We start from the raw sequence: 26,650 nt of genomic DNA, 5'->3' as shown, positions 1-26,650 counted from the left end.
CAGGCAGGGGTAGACGTAGATCCCCTAAAGGCACAGCCGCGCCGCCACTGGTGCGAGGCACTTGGTGAACACCCTGGGTGCCGACCTTAATCCGAAGGGAAGGGCTCTGAACTGGTAGTGACGCCCTTGGACCACGAATCTGAGAAACTTTCGGTGTCCCTTTAGGATGGGGATATGGAAGTAAGGATCCTCCAAATCTAACGACGACAAGAAATCACCCTCCTTCTCATAGGAGGAGGGCTCCCAGAAGGGCCTGGCTCCGGGTCCCCCGTCGGGAGCGATTCCTCCGTCAGTGGTAACGGCAATCTCGTCCTTATCTCCGAGCATGAGGACTGTATAGCCAACAAAATGGCCGCCGAGTTGTCTTGCGGCACTGGTTGAGGGGATTCTGACGGGGGGTCAGGAGCCTCGTCGGCACCCTCGACGTTCTAGTCGTCTCCTACGTCGGGGTCCCTCCCGACAGGCTGGTCTTCTTCCACGCCAACGCCGTGGCTTAAGACTTCGATCAGCTCCTCTTCAGAGGTTGAGGCCGAATCCACGACGACCTCCTGCCCCCCCTTTTTCTTCTCCGTCGGAGGTTTCACGGGGGTCCTGTCGATGGGCTTGAAAGAGGACTCCCTCCGTGGTGGCAGGGAGACTCTGGGCCCCGAAGTCGCCTCCACTGGTGTAGCCTCCACAGGCTGAGCCAGGGCCGCCGCGACTGTCTCGATAGAGGCCTTGGCAGGGTGGATCAAGGCTTTCACCGCCTTCGGTGCGCTCACCGCCTTCTCCTTGGGGGGAGGGTCACCGCCTCGCTCCCCCTCCGATGGGGCCTTCCAGCTCGACCGGGGTCTCTCCAGGAACTTCGCCGGGTGCTCGGCCTTCCTCTTACCCGAGACAGAGCGTTGGCTCGTGGTTGATGGCGCCGGGGAAGATGCGCCCTGCCTGGCAACTGTAGAGCCTGACCGTTCGGCACTCCCGGTGCCAGCGGACTCGTGGTGCTTGGCCTTCTGTTGGGCCCCCGTCGCCGGGGCGCCCTCAAAGGTCTTAGAAGACCGCTCGGACTTCTTTTTCTCGCCTGACGGGCTCTTCCCTTCCAGCCAGTTGGCGAGACGCAGATGGCGGTCCTTCATGGTCCGCTCCGACATATTGCCGCAAAACGCACAGTCCTTCTCCACGTGCGTCTTGTCCTCATGCAGGCAGTAGAGGCAAAGGGAGTGTTCGTCCTCCTTAAAGACATTCTGAAGCTGGCATCCAGGGCAGACCCTGAACAGCTTTCCGGGCGTCGAGCTTCCCTTCTCCTGGGCCATGTCCGAGATGGGCCTGAGAAACTTCTGGAGTCCTCCAAAGGCGTGGCTCGACGAAATCTTCACCCTTGAGGGGCGTAGAGGAATCCGACACGGGTCCCGGTTGATCGGATAAAGAAACGGTGGAGCTTGAGGCTCTTTTGACCGAAAAAAGAGAGAATTTTCCTATGAAAAAGCGCGAAAATGCACTACAGCTCGAGAGCAATAGCACGAGGATCCCAACACATGAATGTGCGGTAAAAATCTGAAGATGGCTGCCAGAGGCGGGGTTTAGGGAGATGGCAGTCATTGGCTGTGGTCAGTATGACGCAGAGATCAGTGATTGGTTACTACTACGAAAGACTGATCAGAAACGAAACTGATACTTATTTTTCTTTACCGAGGATTCCGAGCCCGACGACGGGGAATATTCATGAGCCTGTGAATCCATGCCAGACCCCATGCCGGAGAAATACAAATCTACTGAAAAAAAAAAAACCCACTGCTGTTACAACAAAACCACCTATAAAAATAGCACCGATCTTCCTACAAAGAGCCTCTCATGGAAATATAATTCCCCCCATGGTGACCGAAGTAAAAAATGGTCAAGGGAAGAAGAAGGAAATAGAAGATAATCAAAAGGGGAAAGGCAAAGATTGTTTAAATCCAGGATCTCTGGAGGAGAATCCTCAGGCCCAGTTATTGGGGGACAAATCAGAAGAGAAAGAATACACCGAACTAAAATGTTGCCTTAGAGCATTAAATCAAATTCCCCAGCATACTTCACTATGTAGAGGGGCCATCTTGGATTACTTTAACGAAAGTCCCGAACCTCTTTTTATTTGGATCGGGAGACATGGAATATGTAAAGTTCCCAAGCAGAAGTGATGTGAAATTGGCAGAGGTGGGATTTGCTTCATTAAAAGCGTGGAAAGCGATAAGAAGTAATAAAGAACTAGAAAAAGTTAATCTGCAAATTTTGGAAATACCCCTGATGGAAACAATGTGAGAAAAAGAAAGGGGGAGTTTTGTTCCTGAAGAGCAAAATTCAAGAATTGCGGACCTTCCAAACCAGAAGGTATGGGCGAGTACTCAGGAGAAAAATGGAGACTCAAAAGTCAATACGCTAGAAGCACTTCCATAGATTCTTACGCAGGTACTCCAAAGACTTGGTCTAGGTCAATAGAATCTTTAGGCAAGGCGCATTAAACATAACGAGCTGGAACACCCGTGGACCAAACCATTTTACAGCAAGTAAGAGAAAGAAAGCTCTTCTCCAACTCGGATGTCATCTTACTTCAAGAGACCTGGCACACGCATCCAATACAAATCAATGGCTTTACTATGTTTACTGTGCCAGCAACTCAAAAACTAAAAGGCCGCCCATCTGGAGGGCTACTACTTGGTGTTAATAACTCCCTGAGTAAAGAGGTCACGCTTATACATAGAGAACGGGATGGTATTCTGGCATGCAAAATAACGGTGCAAACACCAGAGGGCTATTCACATCTCATAATAATAAATGTATATTTAGGCTCGCATTAGCCTACAAAACTTTCATATGTTGCTAACCTCAGTACTGGAAAAGATTGCATTATATCATGGAGAAGCCAGTGTGATCTTTGGAGGTGACCTGAATGCGCAATGCCTAGCAACCCAAGACCCCAAAAATAACTTAAAATGGGCCAAAAGATCAAAGGCAGGAACGCAATGGGTAAACTACCTAAACTCCTGGGGACGGTTCAGGGAGATACTCCTTCAAGACCAACATGGCAGCGATGTAATTCCTTCTCCACGCTGAACTATTTCTTTGTCTCAGAAGAGTTAAGGAAACAGCGTTGGAGATCATATGGGGAAAAGGGAGTGATCACGCTCGCATAAAAGCTAGCCTTCAAAATATTAAAAGTAAAGATCAGAAGAAGTATGTCGAGGACCTACTTGTGAATAAAGGCAAAGTAACACTGGTTAAATACAAGAGAGAGGGGATAAAGCTAAATGACAAACTGAACTACATCCCTGTGAAAGATCAAAAGGAAAATTGCAGGCCTGAATGCTTTATGTCCTTCTTTTGGTCTGTCCATCCACCAAATCCAGGATTACTGAAGAATACAACCCATCATCAACACTCATTTGACGAAGAAACGTGGTAACGGAAAAAGATCCTAAGGAGAGATTGTAGAGAAGCAAAGAAAAACATCATAAACCAAATAGAATGAAGAGAACTACAAAAACTCAAGAGATTATAAGCAATGGCTAAGAGAAAGAAAAGTACTAAGAATCCAATGAGACAATGAACACATGCTTACAGCCTTTGTGAAAATAGCTCACGGAACTTCGGGTCAATTATAAATAAAGTGGGGAAGAAAGCAGGTGCAAATAATGTTCAATGCGACTTGGTAAATGAAAAGAGCCGGACAGAGTATTTGACAAAGAACTGTAAAAATGCATCAGCCTTCAAAGGCGGGGAGCAAGAAACCATACAATGGGAACTCAAATATGACAAACTTAATAGAAGAACTCATACTGAGTGCCTCATCATCGAAGGCAGCGGGTCCTAACGGTCTCACCTACCAGGTGTTAAACAATGTGAAAACATGGGCAAACCTCCTTTATAATCTCTTTAATGAGAGATTAGCGTGGAAACGATTTCCTGCTTCTTGGAAACAAGCAATTGTTATACCTTTTTTCAAGGGGGGGGCGATAGATCTCAACCAGAGAACTATAGACCAATCGCCCTCCTGGATATTGAAAGCAAAATCTTTATGCAAATCCTTTTGTTTCAATTAGATCAAATGTCCTTCCAAATGTCAAACAGGGTTTAGACGCGGCATGTCTACAACATTAAATGGTCTAACACTGAGTTTGTTAGCAGAATACTCCAAAGAAAACGGGGAAGACCTGATATATGGAGCCTGGAAAGACTTTTCAAAGGCCTTCGATCTCGTAATAAGAGAGAAACTCTGGGCAAACTGAGGGAATGGTGACTACCAAGAAATCTGTTGTCAATACTGATTGAGTTACATAAGGACACTTCATTGATGGTAAGATTGGATGAGGATGGTCATTTTACCGTCTCAATTAGGGTTGAACAAGGTGTGAGACAAGGATGTCTGGGAGCACCATTCTTCTTTAATCTAGATCTTTCGGACCTGGGGGCCTTTCTGCAATCATGGACAATGGCGAGCCCAAAATTAAATTCTACCAAAATATTTGGGCTCGCTTATGCAGACGACATAGTTCGATTTGACAGGACAGCAATAGGACTATAACATCTTCTGAATGGCCTAAGTGTATATACCAAAATGAATGGACTCCAAATAAATCCCAAGAAATCAGAGATTTTAGTGATGAAACATCCGGCAAAGCATATTAACTATAGAAAGTGGTTCCTCGAAGAAGAGCCAATTGGGAGAACAAAGGCGCTAGTTTATTTGGGCTTTACGGTTTTCTCAACACCCTCAGTTACCAAAGTGGAATTAGAAATGAAACAGAAGGTTGAGAAAGCAGTGTCACAAATGAAAAAAATCTCTTATGACCTCTGTTAATTTTCAATTTTTCCGTTAATATTGTTTTATGCCGCAAAAATTATACCAGTGCTTCTTTATGGGCTGGAGGCACAACCGACATTGATTGCCAAAAAATGGAAGGTCAGCTCTGGAAAAGATCCCTATGTCTGTGTTATGATTCGAACTCTGCTTAAAATCATTAAAACAAAAAGTGGGATGGAGATTGCTTTCGTTATACAGGCTGACAATAATGCCAAAAAAGAATTCACTCTACGAGGACATAAAAATGCAGCACCCATTGGACAAATCTAAGATTCTTCGACAGCTGGAAAAAATAGTTCAGGGTACCTTGGATGAAGCCGACTCGACACTGGAAACCCTGAAAGAAAATCCTCTGAAGGCCAAGAAAGAAACAATGGACTGGATCAAAACAGGGACAAAAATGCAGCTAACAAAACCAACAAATGATTTTTTGATTGTAGAAAAAAAGCTGGGTGAATTGCCAAAGTATTTAAGGAGACATCCAGATCGTGACTCCAGAAATATATTCTTTAGAACACGATTAAACTTAATTGACACAGGCGAAATCCTAAGTATTAGAGATCAAAAACACAAAGCTATAATTCTCTGCAAAACGTGAGCAGATACAAGAAAATAAAATCTTCAACATCTGCTTCGAGACTGCGCAGGAACGCAGGAAATTAGAATCAGGTATTTTTCAAGATTTGTAAACAGAGTAGAATGCCTGTGTTCAGAAATGTTTTGGAATCCCTTCGTTTCAGGGCGTAATACTGCTATGACAATTGCAGTAGGACAAGTCCCAACAAAGATCGGTCTGCTTTCCATGGAGATTAATGGAAATGAGGATAGTAATCGTAAAGAGACTTATGAGAAAGAGGGGGGTAAGGAAGGAAAAAACTGGTCGGTTTCTTTCTTGATTAGTACTTGGACAAAAAGAGAACATGTGTTAGAAGACCCACAATGAAGCTCTAAAGTCAAATTTTCTATTTTTTTCTTTATATTTAGAGGGCCTGAAATGTGTCATGTCATATATTTTAATTGTAAGACTGTTTTATATATGCTTTTTGTAAAGGTCTAATATGAGCAAAACAAATTAAAAATACATTTAAAAAAAAACACAAAGGTAATGTGCCTGGCCCCTAAACAAACCACTCAAAAAAAAGGATTGTGGTGAAGGTTGATAATATAGTTCTGGAAAGGATCCTGGAGTATCGATATTTGGGTAATCTACTGAATGTATCAGGGTCAGAAATCCCTTATAAGAGCAATTTGAAATTACAAAGGACTACAGCAGCGTCTCAAGGGTTACTAATCAAGAAAAAGTTTGGTTGCTTTTCATATGCTCTATTTTTGACAGTCTATAAACAAAAGGCAGTCCCTATCATGACATATGGAGTGGAAGGAAAAATTGAATAGATCAGAGGAACTATTCTGGAGAAGAATATTGGGACTACCAAAAGACACCCCGATACAGATTATTCGCCACAATTTGGGATTAGTCTCTTCATTGGTGGCTGTAAAATGGAAAGGTCAGTCTTTTTTTAGGAAGCTCATTATGGCTGAGAGTGACTCTATGCTGCGGATTCTACGACAGGTGTTAAAGGACCGGGATGGGGGATTGTTAGGGGACTGGAAGAGAAACTGCTTAAACTGGCTAAATATTGCAGGCATAGCATTGGAAACGCTGATAAGCAGACCTACAACTTCCAAGCAGAAACTATACAGGACAGACTGGTGTAATACCATTCAAGGGTGCTATAGATACAATGTCTTTCAAAATTACATCATTGTCTAAGAAAACAGAACCTTGAATGTACTGCCTAAATATTTAAATAGCTTTCCCTCACCAAAAATTAGGAAGGGGTTCTTCAAAATGAGAATGAACCTATGGCCAACAAAGGAAGTGCTGGGTAGTAGAACGCAGTGTTAAAGAACTGGGCTATGTAGATTTTGTAACAGACACATGGAGACACTAAGGCACTTGCTCACAGCTGACATTAATAAGGCAAGAACTGTTTGGTAAATAATATGAACATTTTAAACACTCACTTGAAGAGAAATTATGTGCGAGAATGTTTAGAGGTGAGACTACCCAACCGATTATAGAAACTATCAGATTTTTAGAACATATTGGTATTTCATGAATTTGTAAATAGGTTGACAAAAGAAATTACTCGTATGTCCTTGTGTACCAATGTAATGAAAATCATCATGATATGAGATCCTATTTTTTGGTTAGTTACATTTTCTATGTTCTTTTACTTTTAGTGCACTTTAACGTAATCTCATTTTAAATTTATGTGTTAAAGGTTGATTTTCTAACCAAGAACAATATATTTAAAAAAAAGAAAATTATAATAATAAAATGTATAAAATACACCAATTCAGAAAAGTACACTTTGAGCCTGAAAAAAAGGCCCGTTTACATTTTTTATGTTGGTTCCCCACCAGAAAAAAAGAAAAAGCTGTGCTGGAGAATATCTATCGAGATAAGGAATCTGTGGGAGGAGAATCCATAAAAAGAACATCATTGGTAAGTAATTTTCCTTTCTAACCACTCTCACCGGATATTCAATTGGCAAAGTAGCCGTGGGTAATCCGCTGCTTCCATCAATGCCAAAAACAGCTGCAGTCACCCAGTACCACCAACCTCTCCATTTTCTGGTCTAGTGGACGTGCTGTGAAAGAACACTCACTACCCCCACAACGCTTCTTCAGCCAGAGAGTGCAGCTTTGGATGCCATCATAAATACTCAGCATGGCCGAGTCAACAACTCCCATGAGGAGGCGGGGAGTCACTCTCTTGAAGCCATGCCATCAGTGTGGAATACTCCACTTTTCAGTTAAGCCAGCGGACCCTTAACTAGGTAATAAACCTGAGGAGCACACAACCACATTTTGTAATTGTCTGGGCAGTCAGCTGTGGTGAGGGAGTGGGCTTGTTGTACAAGAGCGACCGGCCATCGTATTCCCTGCTCAGCGCTACCCCTTGTAATGCTGAAGTATAAACTAACTGGACTTTATTAGCAGGATAAAACAAAACTCAAAATTACATTGTATGAATATTTTGGAATATGATTTCTACAAGTTATATATACTTATACACTTAGAAACGTTCAACTTATTGCATTGTTCTTATGGGTGTAGTCAGTTAAATTTCTATTACATTTTGGTTCCCTACTGATAGTCATAGTCTATATAATTATAGTGAAATACATATTTCAATAAATAATTATCTGAAAACAGATTTATGAATTATCTGTACCCATTGGAATAACCAGGAGAAAGTTCTTTATCTTTGCATTATTGTTAAGTATACACACTGCCATTGCAAGGAAGCAAAAACAAGGTAAACTGGTAATTTTGGTTCAGCCCAGTGGTTGAAGGGGCGGGAGCAGTGCTCCTCTACTTTTTAAATTAAGATTTACTGTTCCTATACCTTTACAGAATGGTTTCTTTTTTAAATAAAAAGGTGTAGGAAGCAGTTAAAACCTGCACTTCAGTGCACTGCACTGAACGTTTCCTTAAGCAGCAGAGCCATTTGTTTGGGGGTATGTATGGTGCGTGTGAGGGGGCATGGCGATGGGGTTTGTGGGGAGCGGGGACAGCCAGCAGGGAAACTAGTTCCACTACTTCTTTTCATGCACTTCAACTACTGGTTCAACCGATATTAAACTTCAAATGAGTTTCTGCTATATCAGATATGGGAAGTCAGGCAAGATGGTGGTTGACTTATTGCCTTATACATCCACTCTGCTACTTAAGTTTTCATTAGATTCACAATTATTATCTGCTCCAATAACAACTAATAAAGTGGAGATACTTACGTTGTTGTTTGACACAGAAAAGTATTGCAGTGTGTTCAGAAATTGTATTTCTTCAGGAATGAAGGTGAGATTGTTATAGCTGAGATCCAAGTAACGAAGCTTAGTGCATAGGAAAAGCTGCAAGGGTATACTTTCAATGTTATTGAAATTTAAGTAGAGTTGTTCCAGGTTCCCTAGTATTCCAATCTGCACTGGGATATAAGCAATAGTGTTTTGCCACAATTTCAAAGAGGTAAGCTTCTGCAGATGCTGAAAACTAATTATTTCTTCTACGGTTTTCAAATTATTGCCTTTGAGGTCAATTTCACGCAAATCACTCAGGCTGAAAATTGGATGAGGAATGCGCTCCAAATCACAATTGAGTAGTTCCAAACACCTAAGGTTTGTCATTTTCTTTAGACTGGCAAGTACCATCAGTCTATTTCCCTCATTGTCAATAGATAATTTGTGTAGTGCTGGTAGCATGTCAGTAACAACCAGAGGAATGCGTGAAAGGCTACTTTTCAAATAAAGAGATGTTAAATTGCTCAGCTCCCGAAGTCCTTCAATGTACACTGAAGTGTAGTTGCTCTGCAGAAGAGACCCTGATAAATACAGTTCCTTTAAGTTTCTTAGATGGAAAACCCAACCTGGAATCTTTTCCATTGTGATGAACTTCAAATGCATGACCTTCAAGTTTTCGGCAAGGAAGCTGAGGGCTTGGAGATCCACAGTCAGGGAGGAATGGTAAACATGAAGTTCTGTAAGGTTGACTAGCTGGCTTATAGTAGGGGTTAGTTTGGCATCGGGAATAAGCTCCAGGACCAGAACTTCTATTTCATTCAATTCAAAGACATTGTCTGGAAGTCCGCTCAACATAAAAAGATGTAGCTGCACCTTATCCAGGGAAGTTTTTGTGAGTTTATTCTTTAGCTTTTCCACAGACCATTCAAAGTTTAAATTAATCTGTTTTAGTTTGTTTTCACTCACCTCAGACAAGAAAATTGAGAAGCGTTTTGCATAAAGAGGATCATATTGATCTGCTAAGTGGAGAATAAAGGCGAAGTCATTCTTTACATCGGGGATATCACTGTAATTACTTTTCTCTCTCACTGCTTCAAATGAATATTGTTTCAGTGAACTTCTCAGCATCCACCACAAACCATAAAAGCTAGTGAATCCATAGAACATTACTAAAAGTATGTAAAAGGAAGCTAGCACTTGAAAAATTGCAGCCAATGAATATACACATTGATATCGTTTATATCCTGTGAAAGCTTCAATGTCAACGAGACAGTCAACTTCAAATGTTATGTTGGTTAAAAAATAGGAAACATAAATAATAATTATCAGTAGTGCCATCACTTTGACTATAATTTGCTTCATATACAATCTATAAATAATGTCTTTCTCTTCCACATGTAATCTGAATCGCTTTACTTTTTCAAACAAAGCCTTGGCTTGCTCCCCTTCTTGTTTGCCTAAAACACTTGAATTTGCATCTTCTATCCCGGTTGATTCTAATGCAGGCTGCAACAACTGCCTTCCAGACTCTTGATCTTCAATAGCTAAAGACGAAGACATATAAAATTTGGGTCTATTCCTTGGTAAATTCATTACACTTTGTTCGGCAACCGTCTCTGACAGTGCCCTGGTTGTCCAAGGTGAATCAAAACATTTGTAAAGAATTGCTACAAAGTGTTCAAGTCTTGAACTTGTGCTGGGGTAGTGAAACCAAAAATTACTACATACTGCAAAAATTAAAGTATGTAGAAACACCAAGTAAGGAAAGTATTTAACAAACCAATGGAGTTGTTTCTCGTAACATACAGCGTCAATGTAAGAATACTGCTGTCGGTGAAGGTCGTTACGGATACCAGTAATGGGAGTTATTTCCCCCATGGGACTAGATGATATGCTTGAGTTGACTCTCTGCTCGTCCAAAGGCATGACACAATGGTTATCCAATTCAGCCTTACAAGGTAGGCAGAGCATTCTGCTTTGGGTAAGCTGGAGAGCCCCTGCCAAAACAGCAATCATCAGCATTACCATGGTGATATAGTACCAGAAGACATCCCACCATGGCTTCAGAATGTGGTAAGATGCTGGAGTATCTGCCAAGCATCGGAGTTCAGTTACTGTAATCATCATCTTGCCTTGAAAGACAGGAGCACCTGTAGAACAAAAGAAATTAAGCATTATTCAAAAAGGTAATAGTACCTAAAAAGCACAGACTATACAACATGACTGATTTTATTTCAGAGCAAGTTAAATGCACTCTATTTCAGCATAATGACAGTGAGAAATAGTCCAATTCAGAGACTATGGACTTATTTTCTGTTTTTTTCATGTCGGCAGAAGTAACAGAATAGTGGGTGGGACGCATAACAGCCTCTTGCAGCAGACCATTTGCATGGTATGCTTTGGTGTTGGTGTTATAGAGCGGGTGCAATGACCCCTTGTGTAAAACAAAATCTTTCAGCATACTTTTGCAGTACTCCCATATTTGTATGGAATGTTCTGTAATTTGCATGGAAATGATGGACCACTTCATACCACCTTTGGATGTCCCAACACGAAGATGCATTCAGGTGGAGCTCTGCCTTCAGGGAAAGCACACATTTCAAACCAATATCAGTGGTTTAGAAAGGGTTCTCTAAATGGTGAGCAAAGGTCAGAGTGGCAGGCAGGTCCCCAAGAAAGCTCTGGATGCCACCCAATTAAACTGCCAAAATGTGGACTCAAATCAGTACACCAGAGGGATGTTGTCTAGCACTGCATTGCCCTGAAATCCTACACGCCTAAACCTACTAGACTACGGACCTCAGCCAGCTGTAGAATGAAGCCTTGGGTGTGTGGCAGCATAGGCATATGGCACAGGGGCCACAGCTTTTGCTTTATAGATCTACGCTGCCACTGCTTGCAGCCAGTGTGTCCTTATGAGGGGGATGCAGACATTACAGAAGATAATTCAGCTAAACCATTTGAGCATGCAATATTTTGGGAAGGACAAGTTGCAGTGGTCAAATGTTTAGGTACCTTCTGGGTGGCGCTTTGGGTTAATGGCCGCAGTTTTATATTGGGTATATAGATAATGATATTACATATGCAGAGATCGAAATTGGAATCCACGGAGCAGGAGCTAGAAGTAGTCGCTGGATGTTAGGATTTTCCTTTGCCCAGGAGTTACTCACACTGACCCAGGATCTATTAAAGTCCAGTACAATGACTTAAGTGCCCAAAAGATGGTGGAACTGGCTTCTGAGGCATACGCCTAAAAATGCACTTCTTGAACCGCTCTTTCCATTTCTTTGTTGGTCAGTCTTGTATGCTATTCCTCCCAGTTTGTTGAATCCAGAATTCCTTGGTCATGTTACGTTAGAAGTCATCATTTTGACATTTTCTTTAAATTGCTTTCCCTTTTTATTTCTTTAACATTTCTTTTTTGTTAGTTTGACAATCATGCTGCTACTTATTTAGTATTTACTCTGCCACTACATCTGTCGACAAATTAACCTGTGTTATTGGAACATTTTTATCTCTGCTGAAACCTCTTTCTGTGATGAGCTCGTTCTCACTGCTGCTGCAGAATGGGGCACTAATACATAGCATGCAACAAATCTAACTTCCAAATGAGAAGCAACTATATATTTCTTTTTTTGTCTGGTGCATAGTACAGTTCAATCTTTAGCCGTCTAAGCATACCTTTCTATGCAAATTCCCAGACACAGAATGTCAGATGGGTAATTTTGTATTGCACCATTGTCTTGGGAGCCAAATGTGGCTACTGGTGGCGGTTGGTGTCAAGCGAACCAGGCACTTATAGGCCCCAATGAAGAGCTAAAGATTTACCAGCAATTGTGCAGAAGTATCACAGAGGGGTCATGGTGTTCGCTATAAACATTTACTCAAACGTGAAAAAGGAAATGAAAACCATAACCCACCCCAAGAGTTTCCCTTCCTCAATGGAAACAACTAGTGTCAGAACGTTCAAAGTAAAAGTCCCACGGCCCAGTATCAAAATCCCAACTCTGTCCCTTACACACAAAGCTAGGTAAAAGGTGATGTCTTCTTGAAGTGGTTTCAATGCATACTCTATTGCTCTGCATTCCCTCCTCATCTCAGTACCAGAGTATTGAGATGGTAACTCACTAGTACTCTTCTCAGTACTCTTCATTTGAGTTGTTTTAGGAAAGCAGATCGGGTACGAGGATAAATGTGAAGAGCAATGAGGTGAGGAAGGAAAAGTTGGGTAACTTTGTAAAGGGGCACCAGGGTCATGTGCTGGGTGGGAATACAGCGTTCTCCCAATGTGGTTGTCACTGGTCCCAAAGGGGGAGGGGGGGTGCTCATGAGATTCACCAGCTGAGTACCACCCCCTAGGGGGACTATCGGGTAGCAGCCTCACCACCCTGGCCTCATGGGAAAGGGAATCATATCAATAATCAGATGACAATTATCCCCTAGCTTCCAGCAAAACATTAGGCCTCAAATGAAGTACAAACTGCTCGCCATACCTTTGGGGTGTTCTTAACAAACCAGGACTGGAGCACTCAGGTTCAGGTGCACCGCCACTGATAAACCTGCCAAATGAGGGATTTCCGCGCTCGCACGAGACCCCGGTGGGAGGACGCATAGCGTCTCATTGGGAGGCGTGGCAGACCATCACAGAAGACAGATGAGTCTTGTCAGTCGCTCGAGCGGGCTTCCGCTTACCTTCACCCTCTACCCCACCCCTCAACCCTCCTTTTCAGTTGTCGGGCTCACCCTCCATCAAGGCCGAGGTTCAGAAACTTCTGCTCCTCAGAGCTGTGGAACCCGTTCCCCTTGGGGAGCGAGGGGAGGGCTTCTACTCCCGGCTGTTTACGGTGCCCAAACCCAACCAGGCTGGCCTGCGCACCATCCTAGACCTTTCCAAGTTCAATCTTTCCCTACCCCAAGAGATGATCACGCCCGGCCAGATTCGCTCCTCGTTGCAGGCGGGCGATTGGCTCAGCGTGGTGGATCTTCAGGATGCGTACATGCATATCCTGATTTGGAACCCACACAGGAGATGCCCCCGTTTCTCTTTGGGAGAGGAGCACTTGGGTGCTTCCTTTTGGCCTCAGTTCGGCGCCGCGTGTCTTCACGAAGATGTCGGTGATCGCGGCCCATCTTCGTCTCCAGGGTATCCATGTGTATGCCTATTTGAACGACTGGCTCCTACGCAGCCCTTGCCCGTTGGCAGCAGCGGGCAACCTCCAGTCTCTCCTTCAGCTCCTGTTCCATCTTGGGCTGTCGGTGAACTGGCGGAAATCCTCCATGACGGTCTCACAGGACCTGACTTTCCTGGGTTTTCGTTGGAACACGATAGACTGCCGAGTGTATCTTACCGGGGACAGAATGGCGGATCTGTTGGCCACGTGTCAGATGTTTACGCAGTCGGAGAGCATGTCGGCCTGGTGGTTCCAGAGACTTCTGGGCCTCATGGCCTTGTGTGTGCTGGCTCTTCCTCTTGCTCGTCTCAAAATGAGACGGACCCAGATGGCTCTTCGGAGTTCCTGGCGTCAGGCTGTGGACCCGGATTCCAAACGGATAATGATTCCGGATTCCGTGAGAGTGGACCTGGACTGGTGGTCTTCTCTCAGCAACCTGTCAGTGGGTGTCGGGTTTCAGGACCCAAGCCCCATGGTGACTATCACGACAGACTCCTCCCTTTTCGGGTGGGGTGCGACGTTAGATCTTCAGGTCTCGGACCTCTGGTCACCTCAGGACAAGCTCCTGCACATAAATCAATTGGAGCTTCTGGCGATTTTTCTGGCGCTCAAGGCGTTCAGACCTCTCATTGTCAACAAGCTGGTCCACATAAGAACGTTCAATGCGGTGTCAATGTACTACATAAACAAGCAAGGGGGAACGAAGTCTCCCCCTCTCGTGGACCTGTCCATCCAGATTTGGGAGTGGGCCGTGCTTCATGGGGTCTGGCTGCTTGCAGTGCACATCCCGGGCCGGCTGAATGTCAACGCGGATGCCCTCAGCCGACGGACAGTAGTCAGCTACGAGTGGGAGTTGAAGGCGGAGATCCTATCATGGATTTTCTTGCGTTGGGGCACACCAGAGGTGGACCTCTTTGCCACGGCGGTAAACAAGAAGCTTCCTCAGTACGCCTCCAGAGGGGGGCTGGGAGCCTCCTCTCTGGGGGACGCACTCGAGATCCCATGGCACAATATGAGAGCTTACGCCTTCCCACCTCTTCCTCTGGTTCATCGAGCAATTTGGAAGTTGAAGAGTTCTGTCAACTGTTCTCTTTTACGGATAGCTCCGTGGTGGCCGGCCAGGTTTTGGTTCTCAGAACTTGAACACCTGTCGGTGTGTCCGCCGATCAGGTTACCAGTAACTCCCGATCTTCTTCACCAAGGGGAACAGCAGATGTGGCACCCCTCCCCACAATCGCTCAACTTGGCGGCATGGTGCCTGAGTTCACGGCTCTAGAGCCTTTGGGTTTGTCTGCGGATAACATGCGCATTATTCAGGCAGCCAGAAAGCCCTCGACCAGATCCCAATACAAGAGTAAATGGCTCAGGTTCTGTCATTGGTGTTTGAAGAAATAATTGGACCTGAGGGTGGCAACAATTGACATGGTGCTGTCCTTTGTCTCCTCCCTAGCAGAGTCAGGGGTTCGTGTCTTGTCCTGCAGGACTTATCACTCGGCGATTTTCCAGGATGCTGGCAAGACACCCAGTGGACTTGGGGGACCTGATGCCGCTGAGCTGTGCGTCTACCCCAAGCCTTGGATCTGCCAGACCCTTCAGCGTGCAACAGGAGCTTCCGTGGATCCGGGGCAGAGAGGACGCTGCCTGCATGCCGACCGAGGCACTGAAAGTGCCGGTGTGCGGAGGCACGCACAAGGCAGGCGAGCTGGGCTTGCACTGCTAAAAGCACAGAAGACTGGTGAGTGTCAGGAGGGCAGAGAGGCTCCAGGGCGCCTCAACAAGACCGCAAAGGAATATTGGTCTGCAATATGGAAACAACAATATTGAACTAAAGAGAAACTTAACCTTGAAGAAATTAATGCTCATTGAATACCGAGCTAAAAAATGAACTCAACTTTGCACAATCAAAGGTTCATTGAATACTGAACTACAGAGAAATGTAATTATGAACAACTAAATGTTCCTTGAATAACGAACTAAAGGGGCATTTAAACATTGAAACAAAAAGGTGCACATTGACTCTTGAACTGCTGCACAGAACTTTAAGTCTGAACAATAAAAGTGTACACCTGAACCGAATTGAGCACATGTGGCACAACGATCTAATTCATACATCAAAGACAAAAGTATTCAAAAAGGGAACGTGTCAGACAGTGACCCTTTTGCGAGTGAATGCAGTGTCACAAGGCCACAGCTTGGCAGGGGGTAGGGCACCACACAGTGGCAGCACCACCAAGCTAATAAGGAGAAGACAAGCAAGTGAAAGAATACACACAAAACCAAGACGGCATAAAAGGATCTAAGTGGAGGTGACCTGGTGCACCGGAGCAAGTGCCAAGGAAACCTGTGTGTGTTCTGAGTCGTCCTGGGGCCCTGGTTGCATGACCTGCAACCAGTGTACCGTGGGGTGTAACAACTGTGCCTAGAGCAGAGAGCGCTGAATGGTGAATCTTCAGAACTCTGAACAACAGCCTAAGGAAACCACTGCATACGAGCTGGCGAAGTGGGCCAGAAAGGTGGTCAGGTTGACCTGGTGTTTTAGAGGCAGCAGAATTGAAGTCTTGGGGAAGGGAACCCTGAGGCTTCCAAGAACCACATTTGTTTTCTTGAGAATGGAGTCTCAAGACCCCTTTTGCTTTTGGATTGTTGCATTTGAAACTTGGGGAAGGGAACTCCAAAGATTGGTTCAGAACGATCGCCTTGAACTGGGAAAAGGTCTACTGGAAGACTTTTTCATGGAACTTTCTTGTACTTTGGGAAGCGGAGCAGAAAGTAAGCTGTAAGAAGCTCAGAACTTTTATCCGCCGACGTATCCATATAAATCAAGGGAGCTGCCCCCACGGGCAAAGAAACATTGTGCGCAAGAGACATCCGGGCATTCCAATCATAAACCGGCCGGTAAGGATGCGCACAGGGGACCTTAGGTTCACCCGAAGGACTGAACCCTACACCAGGGGCCGATGGCGTAGTTGTAGAGGTAGTACCTAAAATGGCTGCCGTGGTCGTGGCGGAAAAGGGCGCCATTTTGTCCTCATCTGAGGGGAACTGCGGCACGTGAGGAAGTGAGGCAGGGGTCCCCGTCGATGGATCAGGGGTTTTAATTTTAGCCTTAACGTAAGGAACCTCGGCAGAGCCGGTACTATGAGGCCTGGAATGTTTCTGCGACACACCAACTGCCAACTGAGCCTTCGAAGGAAGAGCCTCGGCACTGCCGGTAAAAGAAGAAACTTTCTTCTGTGCCCCCTCAACAGATCTGGTGTTACCACAAGAGCGGGAATGGTGCGCTGTCAACGACAGGGCCTTGCCCGGCCCCTCAGAACTGTTGGTAGCCTTAGCCTCTGTACGGGGAACCTCGGACCTAGGCCCGGTAGAAGCCTTATCGGCACGGGCCTCGAACATGCGTTCGGTAACCTCAAGCCCAGCCAAGACCTCGGGGCATACCCCGGTTTTGTTTTTGACGGAAGTCGAAAGAACGGCCTCAGAGCAAACTCCGGTACCCCACGACTCAGTAGAACTGGGTCTACACACAGCCCCCACAGGAGGGGCCTCGGAGTGTACTCTGGTGATCACAGGCCCCTTACAGAGACCCTCGGAGAAAACTCTGGTAGAATTATTAGGCCCGACAGGCACCTCAGGGCGAACCCCGGTAACAGAGCGATCCACGCCCCTCCCGGCTCGAGAGGAACCCGGGGAACGTATCCCCCGGCCGGGGAGCTCTGAAAATCAATGAACTGACCGGGCGTTTTTTCTTCTCGTCGATGAACGCCTGAAAATGCGAAGGAGGGGTCCGTCCGAACACCTCCTCCCACCGCTCCAACCGACGTTGAAAAGCCCAGACCGAAAGGGAGTCACAGTAAAAACAGGAGTCCCAACGGTGTTCCGGACCCAAACACTCTAAACAAAGAGGATGGGGATCCGCCCTCGCGAAGCGACGGTGACACGATGAACAGTCTGGAAAATCTAGTTTAAAAGACAGACTAGTAAACGAACGGTAGCGAGAGCCAGAGAGGGAATAACGGGAAGAAAATCTTCAGAGGATCTGCCCCGATCGTGCAGAGAAAAGGACTGGTGGGCCATGCGCGGGGCGGAGCCAAGGTGGGCGGGGTTACGGCCACGTGCCGGGCCCCACGCAGGAAAGAGAGGAGGGACACATTTTTGGAAAAAATGTGGATGCTTTTTACAAAGTGCTCAGGTCCCGTCCCACAGGACGGAGAGATGTCCCATAAGTATGGAGGAAAGGGGACGGGACGTAGGAATATCCAGCCTTTCAAAGACTAGGGAATAAAACTCAAGGGCTTCTTCCTTGGAACCTAGAGACACTTTCCACTGCACTGAGATCCAGCAGTGTGCCAATTTCTAACTCTAGTAAAAGAGAGCGAGAGATCAGTGGATGGAGGAAGGGGGGGTTGGAGGGTAGGAAGATGCAGCCTGTAGCCTCCCAGAAATCAAAGTTCAAGGGACCAAGGGCATCGCTGCCAGTGGTCCCAGTGCAGCATCACTCGACCTCCCACTGCGGTGAAGTGGGACATCTGCAACTGGGGCTCATTGCTTTGCTTTTGAATCAGAGGTCCAAGGGGTGGTGGGGGCAGAGTCCCTCCTGGACCTTCAATGGCAGAATGGTCCTGCCACTCCCTTCTGTCCTGGGGCATTTTTGGAACCCTCCTCTGTCAGGCTTGGGACGGTGGAGGCAGAAGTCTTTGACGTGGGTTTGGAGCTTGCAGTCAATTATTCAGTCAATGCTTCAGCCTTTTCCTTAGTGAGGACCTTCTCCTGTGCATCCTGAAAAGCTTTGCGATTCTCAGCCAAGCCTGGCGCATGACATCTGCACCAATTCACATGCCCCTGGTGGTTGGTGTCAATATGGTAGCAACTGCTTCCAGCATGTTGCCTGCAAAGGACATCGCATATGCCATGCCCACCACAAACTGTTTACATTCCAACGCCGGGATCCACTCTGTGACCTAGTGTTACATGCCGCCAGGACGGGACCTGTGCTCTGCTGTTAGAAAATCGGACATTGCCTTGCAACATTTTTAACTAATAGCATCATTTACTTTCTAGTCCTTGGAATAGATAGGTGTGTGTAGAATGACCTAGAGCCAACATAGATTGGGCGCACAGGCGCAAGACCAAGCAAGGCACAATCCTTCCTCCTCCAAGAGCCTGTATTTCGCCTCCAGATGCTGGTCTGTAGCAGCCATCTCATGGTGCTTGCCCAAAGCGATCTTGTCCTTATGAATTACAGCAGGCTGGATGGAAACGCCCCCACCCTAATCCATGGAAGATTGCTCTGGTGCACTGAAGCCAAGACCTCTTTCTCAATACCTAGGTCGACACAGGTAGACCCAAAAACTCCATCACCCGGATGACTTGCTCATAGAATGCCAAGATGGATGATTGAGTCTCCTTTTTATCCTTTGCCACAGGCTCAGGGTTTTCATGAAACTAGGACAGCTTGTGGAGTAGAGGCCCTGGACTGAAGGTCTACAGAGATTATGGATGTGACCAGAGTCCCTGGCAGAGTTGTAGGACTCATTGGCACAGGCTGCCTAACCTAGGGGGTTTGCATAGGTACCGCGCTAGCTTGTCATTGCCGGCACCGACACAGTAAGGGTGGCGTGCCCTATGGAGCTTGCAGATCATGTCCTTGACTTTGTCCCAGAAGAAATAATCCATTGTAGGAGTAGTCTTGCAATGCAAAGGAAGCAACATGCCATTGTGCGTGGGATGCACCCACAAAGGAGGGATGATATAGGTGTCCAGACTATTTTGGGGAACCTAGATCGTCAAGTATCACATATGAATGAGGACCATTGGGCCAACACCATGACAAGCAACCTGTTGGGCACGAGAGTCCCGGTGAAGCATCTGTTTGGCAGCAGTCACTCCAGGGCATGTGAAGTGTTGGCCTCCTTTGAAGAGCCAGCAGACTCTTGAGGGTATGCCAACAATACTTGGTGCCTAGTGCCCATCTCAAGTCCGACAAAGGTTCCATCCGTGCCATGGCATTCTACCTCAACAGTCGGTATGCCATCTTGGGGGACCTGATGTTTACGGGTTTTGTGCAGTGCGAGGCCGAGCCCATTACGGAGAGCTCTAACTCCAGATGAGAGGGCCCAACGGAGACCAAAGGAGGATTGGCGAACATTGCATGGGCCTGACTAGACATTGCCCTTCAGGAACGGTCTCTATGCTTGACGGAGATATAGGGTTTTGTCAGACCACTTTGATCCTCAAACGCGGTTATCCAGAGACCAATCCAGCCAGCAAAGCCTTAGAAGATCCTTAGAGCTAGTAGCAGACCACTCCCGAGGAAGCTAGGGCAAGCCCTTGTGGGAACAAAAGACATGCGCTGGAGCCAGAATGAAAAGACGCTGTGCCTTACCTCTGATGAAGTCTTGGAAACACTGTGGGATGGGGAACACCAAAAAAGCTGTTTCCAGTGTGTTAGTCTTGACGTACGCGTACCTGAGGGAAAGCACGTTGCAGTGAGCACAAATGGGGCAACTCATGATCTGGGCCTAGGCCTAGCACAAGCAGCGTCAGTCTGCTGCAGAACAATGTTTGCTGCAAGAGCGCAGCAAGTGTGGATCCAGGAATTGGGTATAGGCGGACTGGCAAAAGAAAACCACAGAAAACTGTAGGTGCCCTGCAGAAAAAGGGTAGAATTAGGCACATCGTAGGATGCAAGTTGTTGTGACTTCCGTAACAGATCATAGAGAGAAAAGGACAGGCGACAGAGCCAAACAGCAAGCATGTAACGAGCCGGCACATGCGCCCTATGTATGTTTTTAAATTATCTGCTGTGCAGTTGATAAGCAGGTGCAAGTGGATCTAGGACACGTGGTCTAAACCCCAACCACCTGCCAATCACTGATAATCTGTTGGTGCCTTCTTGTGTTGCCACCCATTTTCCCTACTTAAGAAGCCCTGCAGCCTCTTTTCCACACTTTTCCTTTGCACTTGGTGAGCAGGTGCAAGTGGACCTAGGTCATGTGGGGCAAGCCCTGCCCACCTCCTTAGCCCTGCTCGAAACTCTTAGATCAAGGGTGTCTCTCGCCCAGGCAGACTAAGAAAAGGGCAATTCCTGTTTGGACCAGGAGGACCCAGGACCAGAACATCAGGTAAGCTCCCTTGAATATGCGTTTCATTCCGCTCTCCCAACAGCCCATTCCTACCATCACCACTCACCGCCTACCACACCACTCACCAGCAACATCATGGACACTGCATCGCAGCAACCTCACCCATGTCACCATACACCCCATCACCACTTCATCATCCACCATTACACGAAAATGGATGCTAGTCAATGTCCGCTCAGCAATCAACCATGCAGCTGACATTGCAGAACTCATCACCGCACATGGCTTGGATGCCATCGTCATTACTGAGACCTGGATGGCCTCCACGCACATGTCGTTCCGCCCCACCCACCCCCACGGCTACAGAATTTTACAAGACAGTCCAAACAAGTTTGGCAGAGGCCTTGTCATCATTCTCAATGTATCATGGACATACACACAACTGGACATCGCCACCACTGACTCTTTCGAAAACCTATCCTGCCACTTCCTGCTTTCCCCAACGGACACAGTCACTTTTCATCTCATCTTGAGCCCAACACCTCCTTCGTCAAAGACTTCACGGACTTGGTCACCACCATGTCTCTAATGCATGCCAACAACATTTTCCTTGGGGACTTCAGCATCCCTGGCAACCCAGCAACCAAATCAATCATAAAAGATCTCCACTGCCTACCCGACACACGGAACCTCACACAGCACACGAGAGATCCAACTCACAGGAAAGGTAATATCCTTGACCTCATCACCACCACACTGCCCACCATTCATCACAGCACTCCTATTCCACACGACAGGTCGGACCATCTGGCAATACCTTTTGAATTTAGTCACACCACACCTCTCAAGCAAAGCCATTGGAAATCAAGCCTTAAGATCCTTTAGGAACTTCCCAGTGAAAACAGAAGACTTTACCAAACCGCACCTCACATGGGCCGATTTACCTTTGACGAACCAGGACTGCAACTTGCTTCTCCAAGAACTCAACACCATCCTCACAAACATCAACCACCATGCCCCAGTGAAATGGTGCACCGAAAAGCCTAAACCTTCAGCACCCTGATACACTCAAGAACTCAAACTCAGCAAACAACCCATCAGGAAACAATTGGTTAAAAATCTTCAGCGCATCCCCCCCTCGCCCTGCTCAAGGAACTCTGTGCTACACGCAGGCAACTGATCAACACTGCCAAGGCCAACTACTACCAAAACACCATAGCCAAGGCCAACAGTGAAAGCAGAGCCCTCTTCAAAGCCATCAAGCACTGCATCAACCCTCTGCCCGACCCATCCTTAGCACACTCCATTGAAAAATCCACAGCCATCAACAAGATCAACATGAGGGATTCACTTCCCAGCTTTTCAAGCGCTTTGAAAAACATTGTGTAAAGGCGCTATATAAATAAACTATCATATCATATCATAGCTGGCCCCCTGTGCCAAGTGCCTTGGGTTCAACATAGACGGACACCTCACGTTCAAACAACACACAACAAGAAAGAAACTGACTAGTACCAACTTTCTCTACTGCAGAATATCAAGCCCTTCACACCAGAAAACAAATTCATATTGGCAGTCCAAGCCTTGGTCATCTTCCGCCTGGATGTTGGCAATGCCTTTTGGAAGGCATGCCAGTGACTACCCTGGCACCCATGAAATGTGTCCTCCATGCTGCAGCAACACTCACGGACACTACAAAGTTGACCACATTACGCAAAGCTCATCGAACTTCACTGGATCCCACTGCAAGCCTGTATAATCTTCAAATGCTGTTGCATCATCTACAAGGCGGTCATGAAGTCCCCAAGTTACCTCACTGAGAAACTCAGCATCTCTGGAGGCCTGTGATCCACAAGACACCAGAAGTAAGGAAATGTGCAGACTTGAATTACAACAGTGCAGGAAAGAAAGTATCAGAAGACAGGCCTTCTCTGTCTGTGCTCCAGGACACTGAAACCTCCTCCTAGTCAACATCAGACTTGTCTCATCACTTTTACAGTTCAGGAAAGAGCTCATGACCTGCCTCTTCAAGGAATAGCTCCTCCTCAACACCCTGCCCTTCCCACCCTACCTGAGACTCTATTCTGTTCTCCACTGTTCCCCCCCCCCCCACAAGCTCCCAATTGCCCACCCCCCCCGGTGAGCTCCCGCTCCTTTTTTCTCTGCTTCTCTCACTATGTTCTTCCCCTATGATTGTAAAGCACTCTGTTGCTTCCTGAAGATAGGTCAGTGTTCAATAAATACAACAATAACAATAATAAATACTAGCTACAATCCAGTCCCAATAGGAATGACATCCAAAAGGTAGGAAGGAAAGGTTGCAGGACAAAGGGGTATGAACAGTGTAACGCTACTGCACTTTTTCATATAATAAAATATTAATTCAATTGGTCTAAATTGCATCTTTATCAACACGGCTTTATGAATAATATTTTTAAAATGCAAGTGTATGTTGAAAATACCAAACGTCCCAAACTCAGCACTATTTTTATGTGTGTCGTGCCAACTCTTGTTTGGCCAGTTTTTCCCTTTTTGGACAGAAGCTGGCTTTTGCTAGGTGTCAGTTACAGCAATATCAACTGCGGAAGCACAGTCTGGAGTATCTTGTCACTAATTTCCATCAGAATGCCTTTCTGAATCAATCAATCTCTCCAGTTTTAAAACTGGACAGATTACTCCCATTTGACAAAAGGTCCCTATGAAGCACTTTAAACTTTAGACTTGGGTCCATTACCTCTCCACAGCTTGTCCCAATCACCATCATATGCAAAAAGGTTTGGCCTGGTTAGATAGCTGCTCTCTTTGCAGCACTAAGTTAGTCACTCTGCACATGATCGATTACTTTCTCTGCGTATTGTCTAAGTAAGAATGGGGCATCTGCTCCTTTGTCTTGCTGGCTCTTAATGGGGCTTCTTAGCCATTGTGTATATACACTTGGGTCTTGTCGGCGAGGTCTTCGACTGGTTCAGTCCTTTCATTTATGGTAGGTTGCCATTTGTCAAATTTTATCCTCAACATATCCATCTCTGTGCATCGTGTGGTGCCGCTTCATTACATTTTATCACACAAAGAACACAACTACATCAAGTCGAAGAGATGAACTGGCAGGATAACACCCATTTACCTACCAGTATGCAGGTGATTCAAAGTTGTATCCCAAGCCATTTCCTACTGCTTATAATCAGTGCTTGGCTAACTTGATCCAGCATGTTTTGACCTAGACGGTGCCTTTCCATCTAAAGATGAACTAATAGACTTTCTGCTTTTTTGCTTGTCCTCTCATACTGCTAGAGCCCATTACTTACCACCCACTTTGACTTTAAATGCGATTTCTCCAACATTGGCTATAGTGAGTTCATTAGGGTTTCTTCTACATCTCTTTTACAGATATTCCAGGATCACATTTCAAAGATTGTTTTGAAATGTGATTTTCTTTAACACATTAAAACACATTTTTCTTTTGCAAAGCTCCATGCTGCATTGCAGAAATTCTGTCCTCCCTTTGTACTAATGGTCTGGGTTCACTGAGACTCCCTTAAAATTGACTGCATCTTACCATTAGAAGTCTGCATTGATCTTGCAGCCTGGGTGTATATACATTGCTCAGTACGTATATACATTTGTTGTGTTTATTTACTAAGAAGGTGAAAAGTCAAAATCAGAAATTTCTGTCCTCAATCTGCAAATAACACACCAGTTTACTTGTAACTGACACATTTGTTTAGGAAGAGACCAAAAAATATGTAATTTTGAATTGGTGTTAGTTGATCTGGTTTCAGTCAAGATTAAACTGTTATAGTTGTGCTGTGTTAGGGGTGTGGTTGGGGTGGTGTAAATACACACCAGTGGTGACACTTTCTTTGCAAATGGCTATAATGTAGCCCATTATTCATTTTTCATCATGTAAAACACACAACCACCTATTCGGGGAGGTTTGTATGAACAGCATAACTTTTGAAGTACAACAAAATGAAAATCATTCTCAATACATTTTTCTAGCAGACCTGCTGCTTTGGACTCGTTTTAAATGGTACACCTTTGTGAATCAGCAAACCTTCTCTGGATTTAGCCTCCTTAGTGGGTGTTTCCCCAGACAAAGCTGCATGCGATTGGCCTCTAACATCTTGATGTGCATGTCCCATTCATTCTCCACTGACCTTGAATTTTGCTATGAGCATCGTACACTTTACCTCTGTAAAAGGAACTCTTTTTGCACATTTTTCTGGCAGCAAGCCCATAAAAAAGCTAAATATCTTTGTGACTCTGAGTCTGCAGACTCAAGTGGAATCAATGCATATCTGCAAAGGTAGGAATTCGAACAAATGCAATACCTCTGATCACCAAAGAAAGCTTGCAGCACAGAGATATTATTCAACAACGATTGGTGACAACAGTTTGTCTAAGAAAAACAGAATGAAACAGAATATAGTACATTATCAAACAAACTCATGTTCCATATGGAGCGGTAAAAAGACTGTGATTACACCTCGTAAGATCACAGCTTAGAGGTATGTAATTAGTCTTCTTTTAAATACACACCCTGTAGCATTAGGCCACATCTGTAAAGTATCAAGGAACATCACTGAAAGAAAAGAGCATGCATTTCCTTCTCTGCTCCGTGACTCGCCCAGAAGATTCTCAATTTAAAGCACCACGAAAAGCTCAAGAGCTTAGAATCTTCTGGCCATTCATTAAGACATAATATATGAGCATTAAAAACACAATAGTCAGAGGCACCAGGAGGCGCAGGCAAGATGGACGCCGGATCGTAGCGCTCCAGCCCCTGTCCCAGACAAATGCAGTTTTTGCGTAGTTGACGACCCTGGAACCGTACGGTCAGGGTCCACGGGCAGTGAAGGTGTAGTGACACTATTGGACAGAGAAGTGGCCACAGCCTGTGGCATAAAAGAAGCAAAGCCACGAAACAGGAGAGCCGCTCAGCAGGCAGAGCGGTGGGCCGCGAGGCCAAGGAGCGGTAGAGGGCGGGCCGAGGCAGGGGTCGATAGCCCCGTGAGGGACACAACAAGCAGCTAATCCCAGGGCGGTTTCCCCATGTGGAAGCACATGCAGTGGTGCAGCTGGGCTGCAGCAAGGAAGCCCAAAGCAGCAGACCAGCAGAGAGGAGGAGCCGGAGTCGAGCGGCCACCCATCCACGAGAAATAACAGTGAGCAGGTCCTAAGAGCCAAGTGAGTGGCAGCCCTCTCCCTAGAGACCAGCAAGTAGGGCCTGGGGATCGAGAGGAAGATAACAGCAGGCTCTCAGTGAGAGCAGCAGGAGCAAGCTTGGAGCTGCTGCGCGATTACTGTTAGTGGCATAGAGTGGAGCAGGGTGCCTGCATGGAGGGGCCCCGAGAGGAGGGACACCCGACAGACTCTGGGTGCAAGGAACCCAGCAAGGCGACTATCATCCCAGGGGAGAAGGGGCCCAGGAGAGAGGAGTAATCAACGGAAATGCGCAGCCCGGTCCTTGGGGTCTCACAAAGGAAGCAGGACGAGCGTATAGGATCCCCGAAACAGACACAGGAGACCTCAGATGTGGACAGTGAGTTGGTGAGATGCACCAGGGAAAGGCGACACAGGGAGTGATGCGGTGGGGCAAGGGCCCACCATAGGCTAGAATTAACTGTTAAGGTGGCAAGGAGTCGAAAAGAAGGCATTGAGGGGAAGAAAGTCCCCAGTAGCAACGTGGTAGCTAAGGGAATACCGCAATGCAGGGACCAGGCCAGTATGAATTAGTCAGAAAGCAACACTTTCACAGTTCCAATATCCCGACGG

At 46.0% G+C, this 26,650-nt stretch overlaps 1 protein-coding gene across 1 annotated transcript in view; it reads right to left on the bottom strand.

The window, feature by feature from the left end:
* The window catches only part of LRRC8B (leucine rich repeat containing 8 VRAC subunit B), a 257,767-nt gene that overhangs the window by 68,485 nt on the left and 162,632 nt on the right, over window positions 1-26,650 (bottom strand). Inside the window, exon 3 of the mRNA XM_069641752.1 lies at window positions 8,620-10,772. Coding sequence (XP_069497853.1) covers window positions 8,620-10,749 — 2,130 coding nt within the window. The 5' untranslated portion in view covers window positions 10,750-10,772. The remainder of the gene's footprint in view (window positions 1-8,619; window positions 10,773-26,650) is intronic.

This window comes from Ambystoma mexicanum, chromosome 1q (genome assembly GCF_040938575.1).
Source record: "Ambystoma mexicanum isolate Mex_15411 chromosome 1q, UKY_AmexF1_1, whole genome shotgun sequence".
Classification (NCBI taxonomy): domain Eukaryota; kingdom Metazoa; phylum Chordata; class Amphibia; order Caudata; family Ambystomatidae; genus Ambystoma; species Ambystoma mexicanum.
Note: the sequence above shows the minus strand (reverse complement) of the source record. Positions and strands in the feature narration are given on the sequence as shown.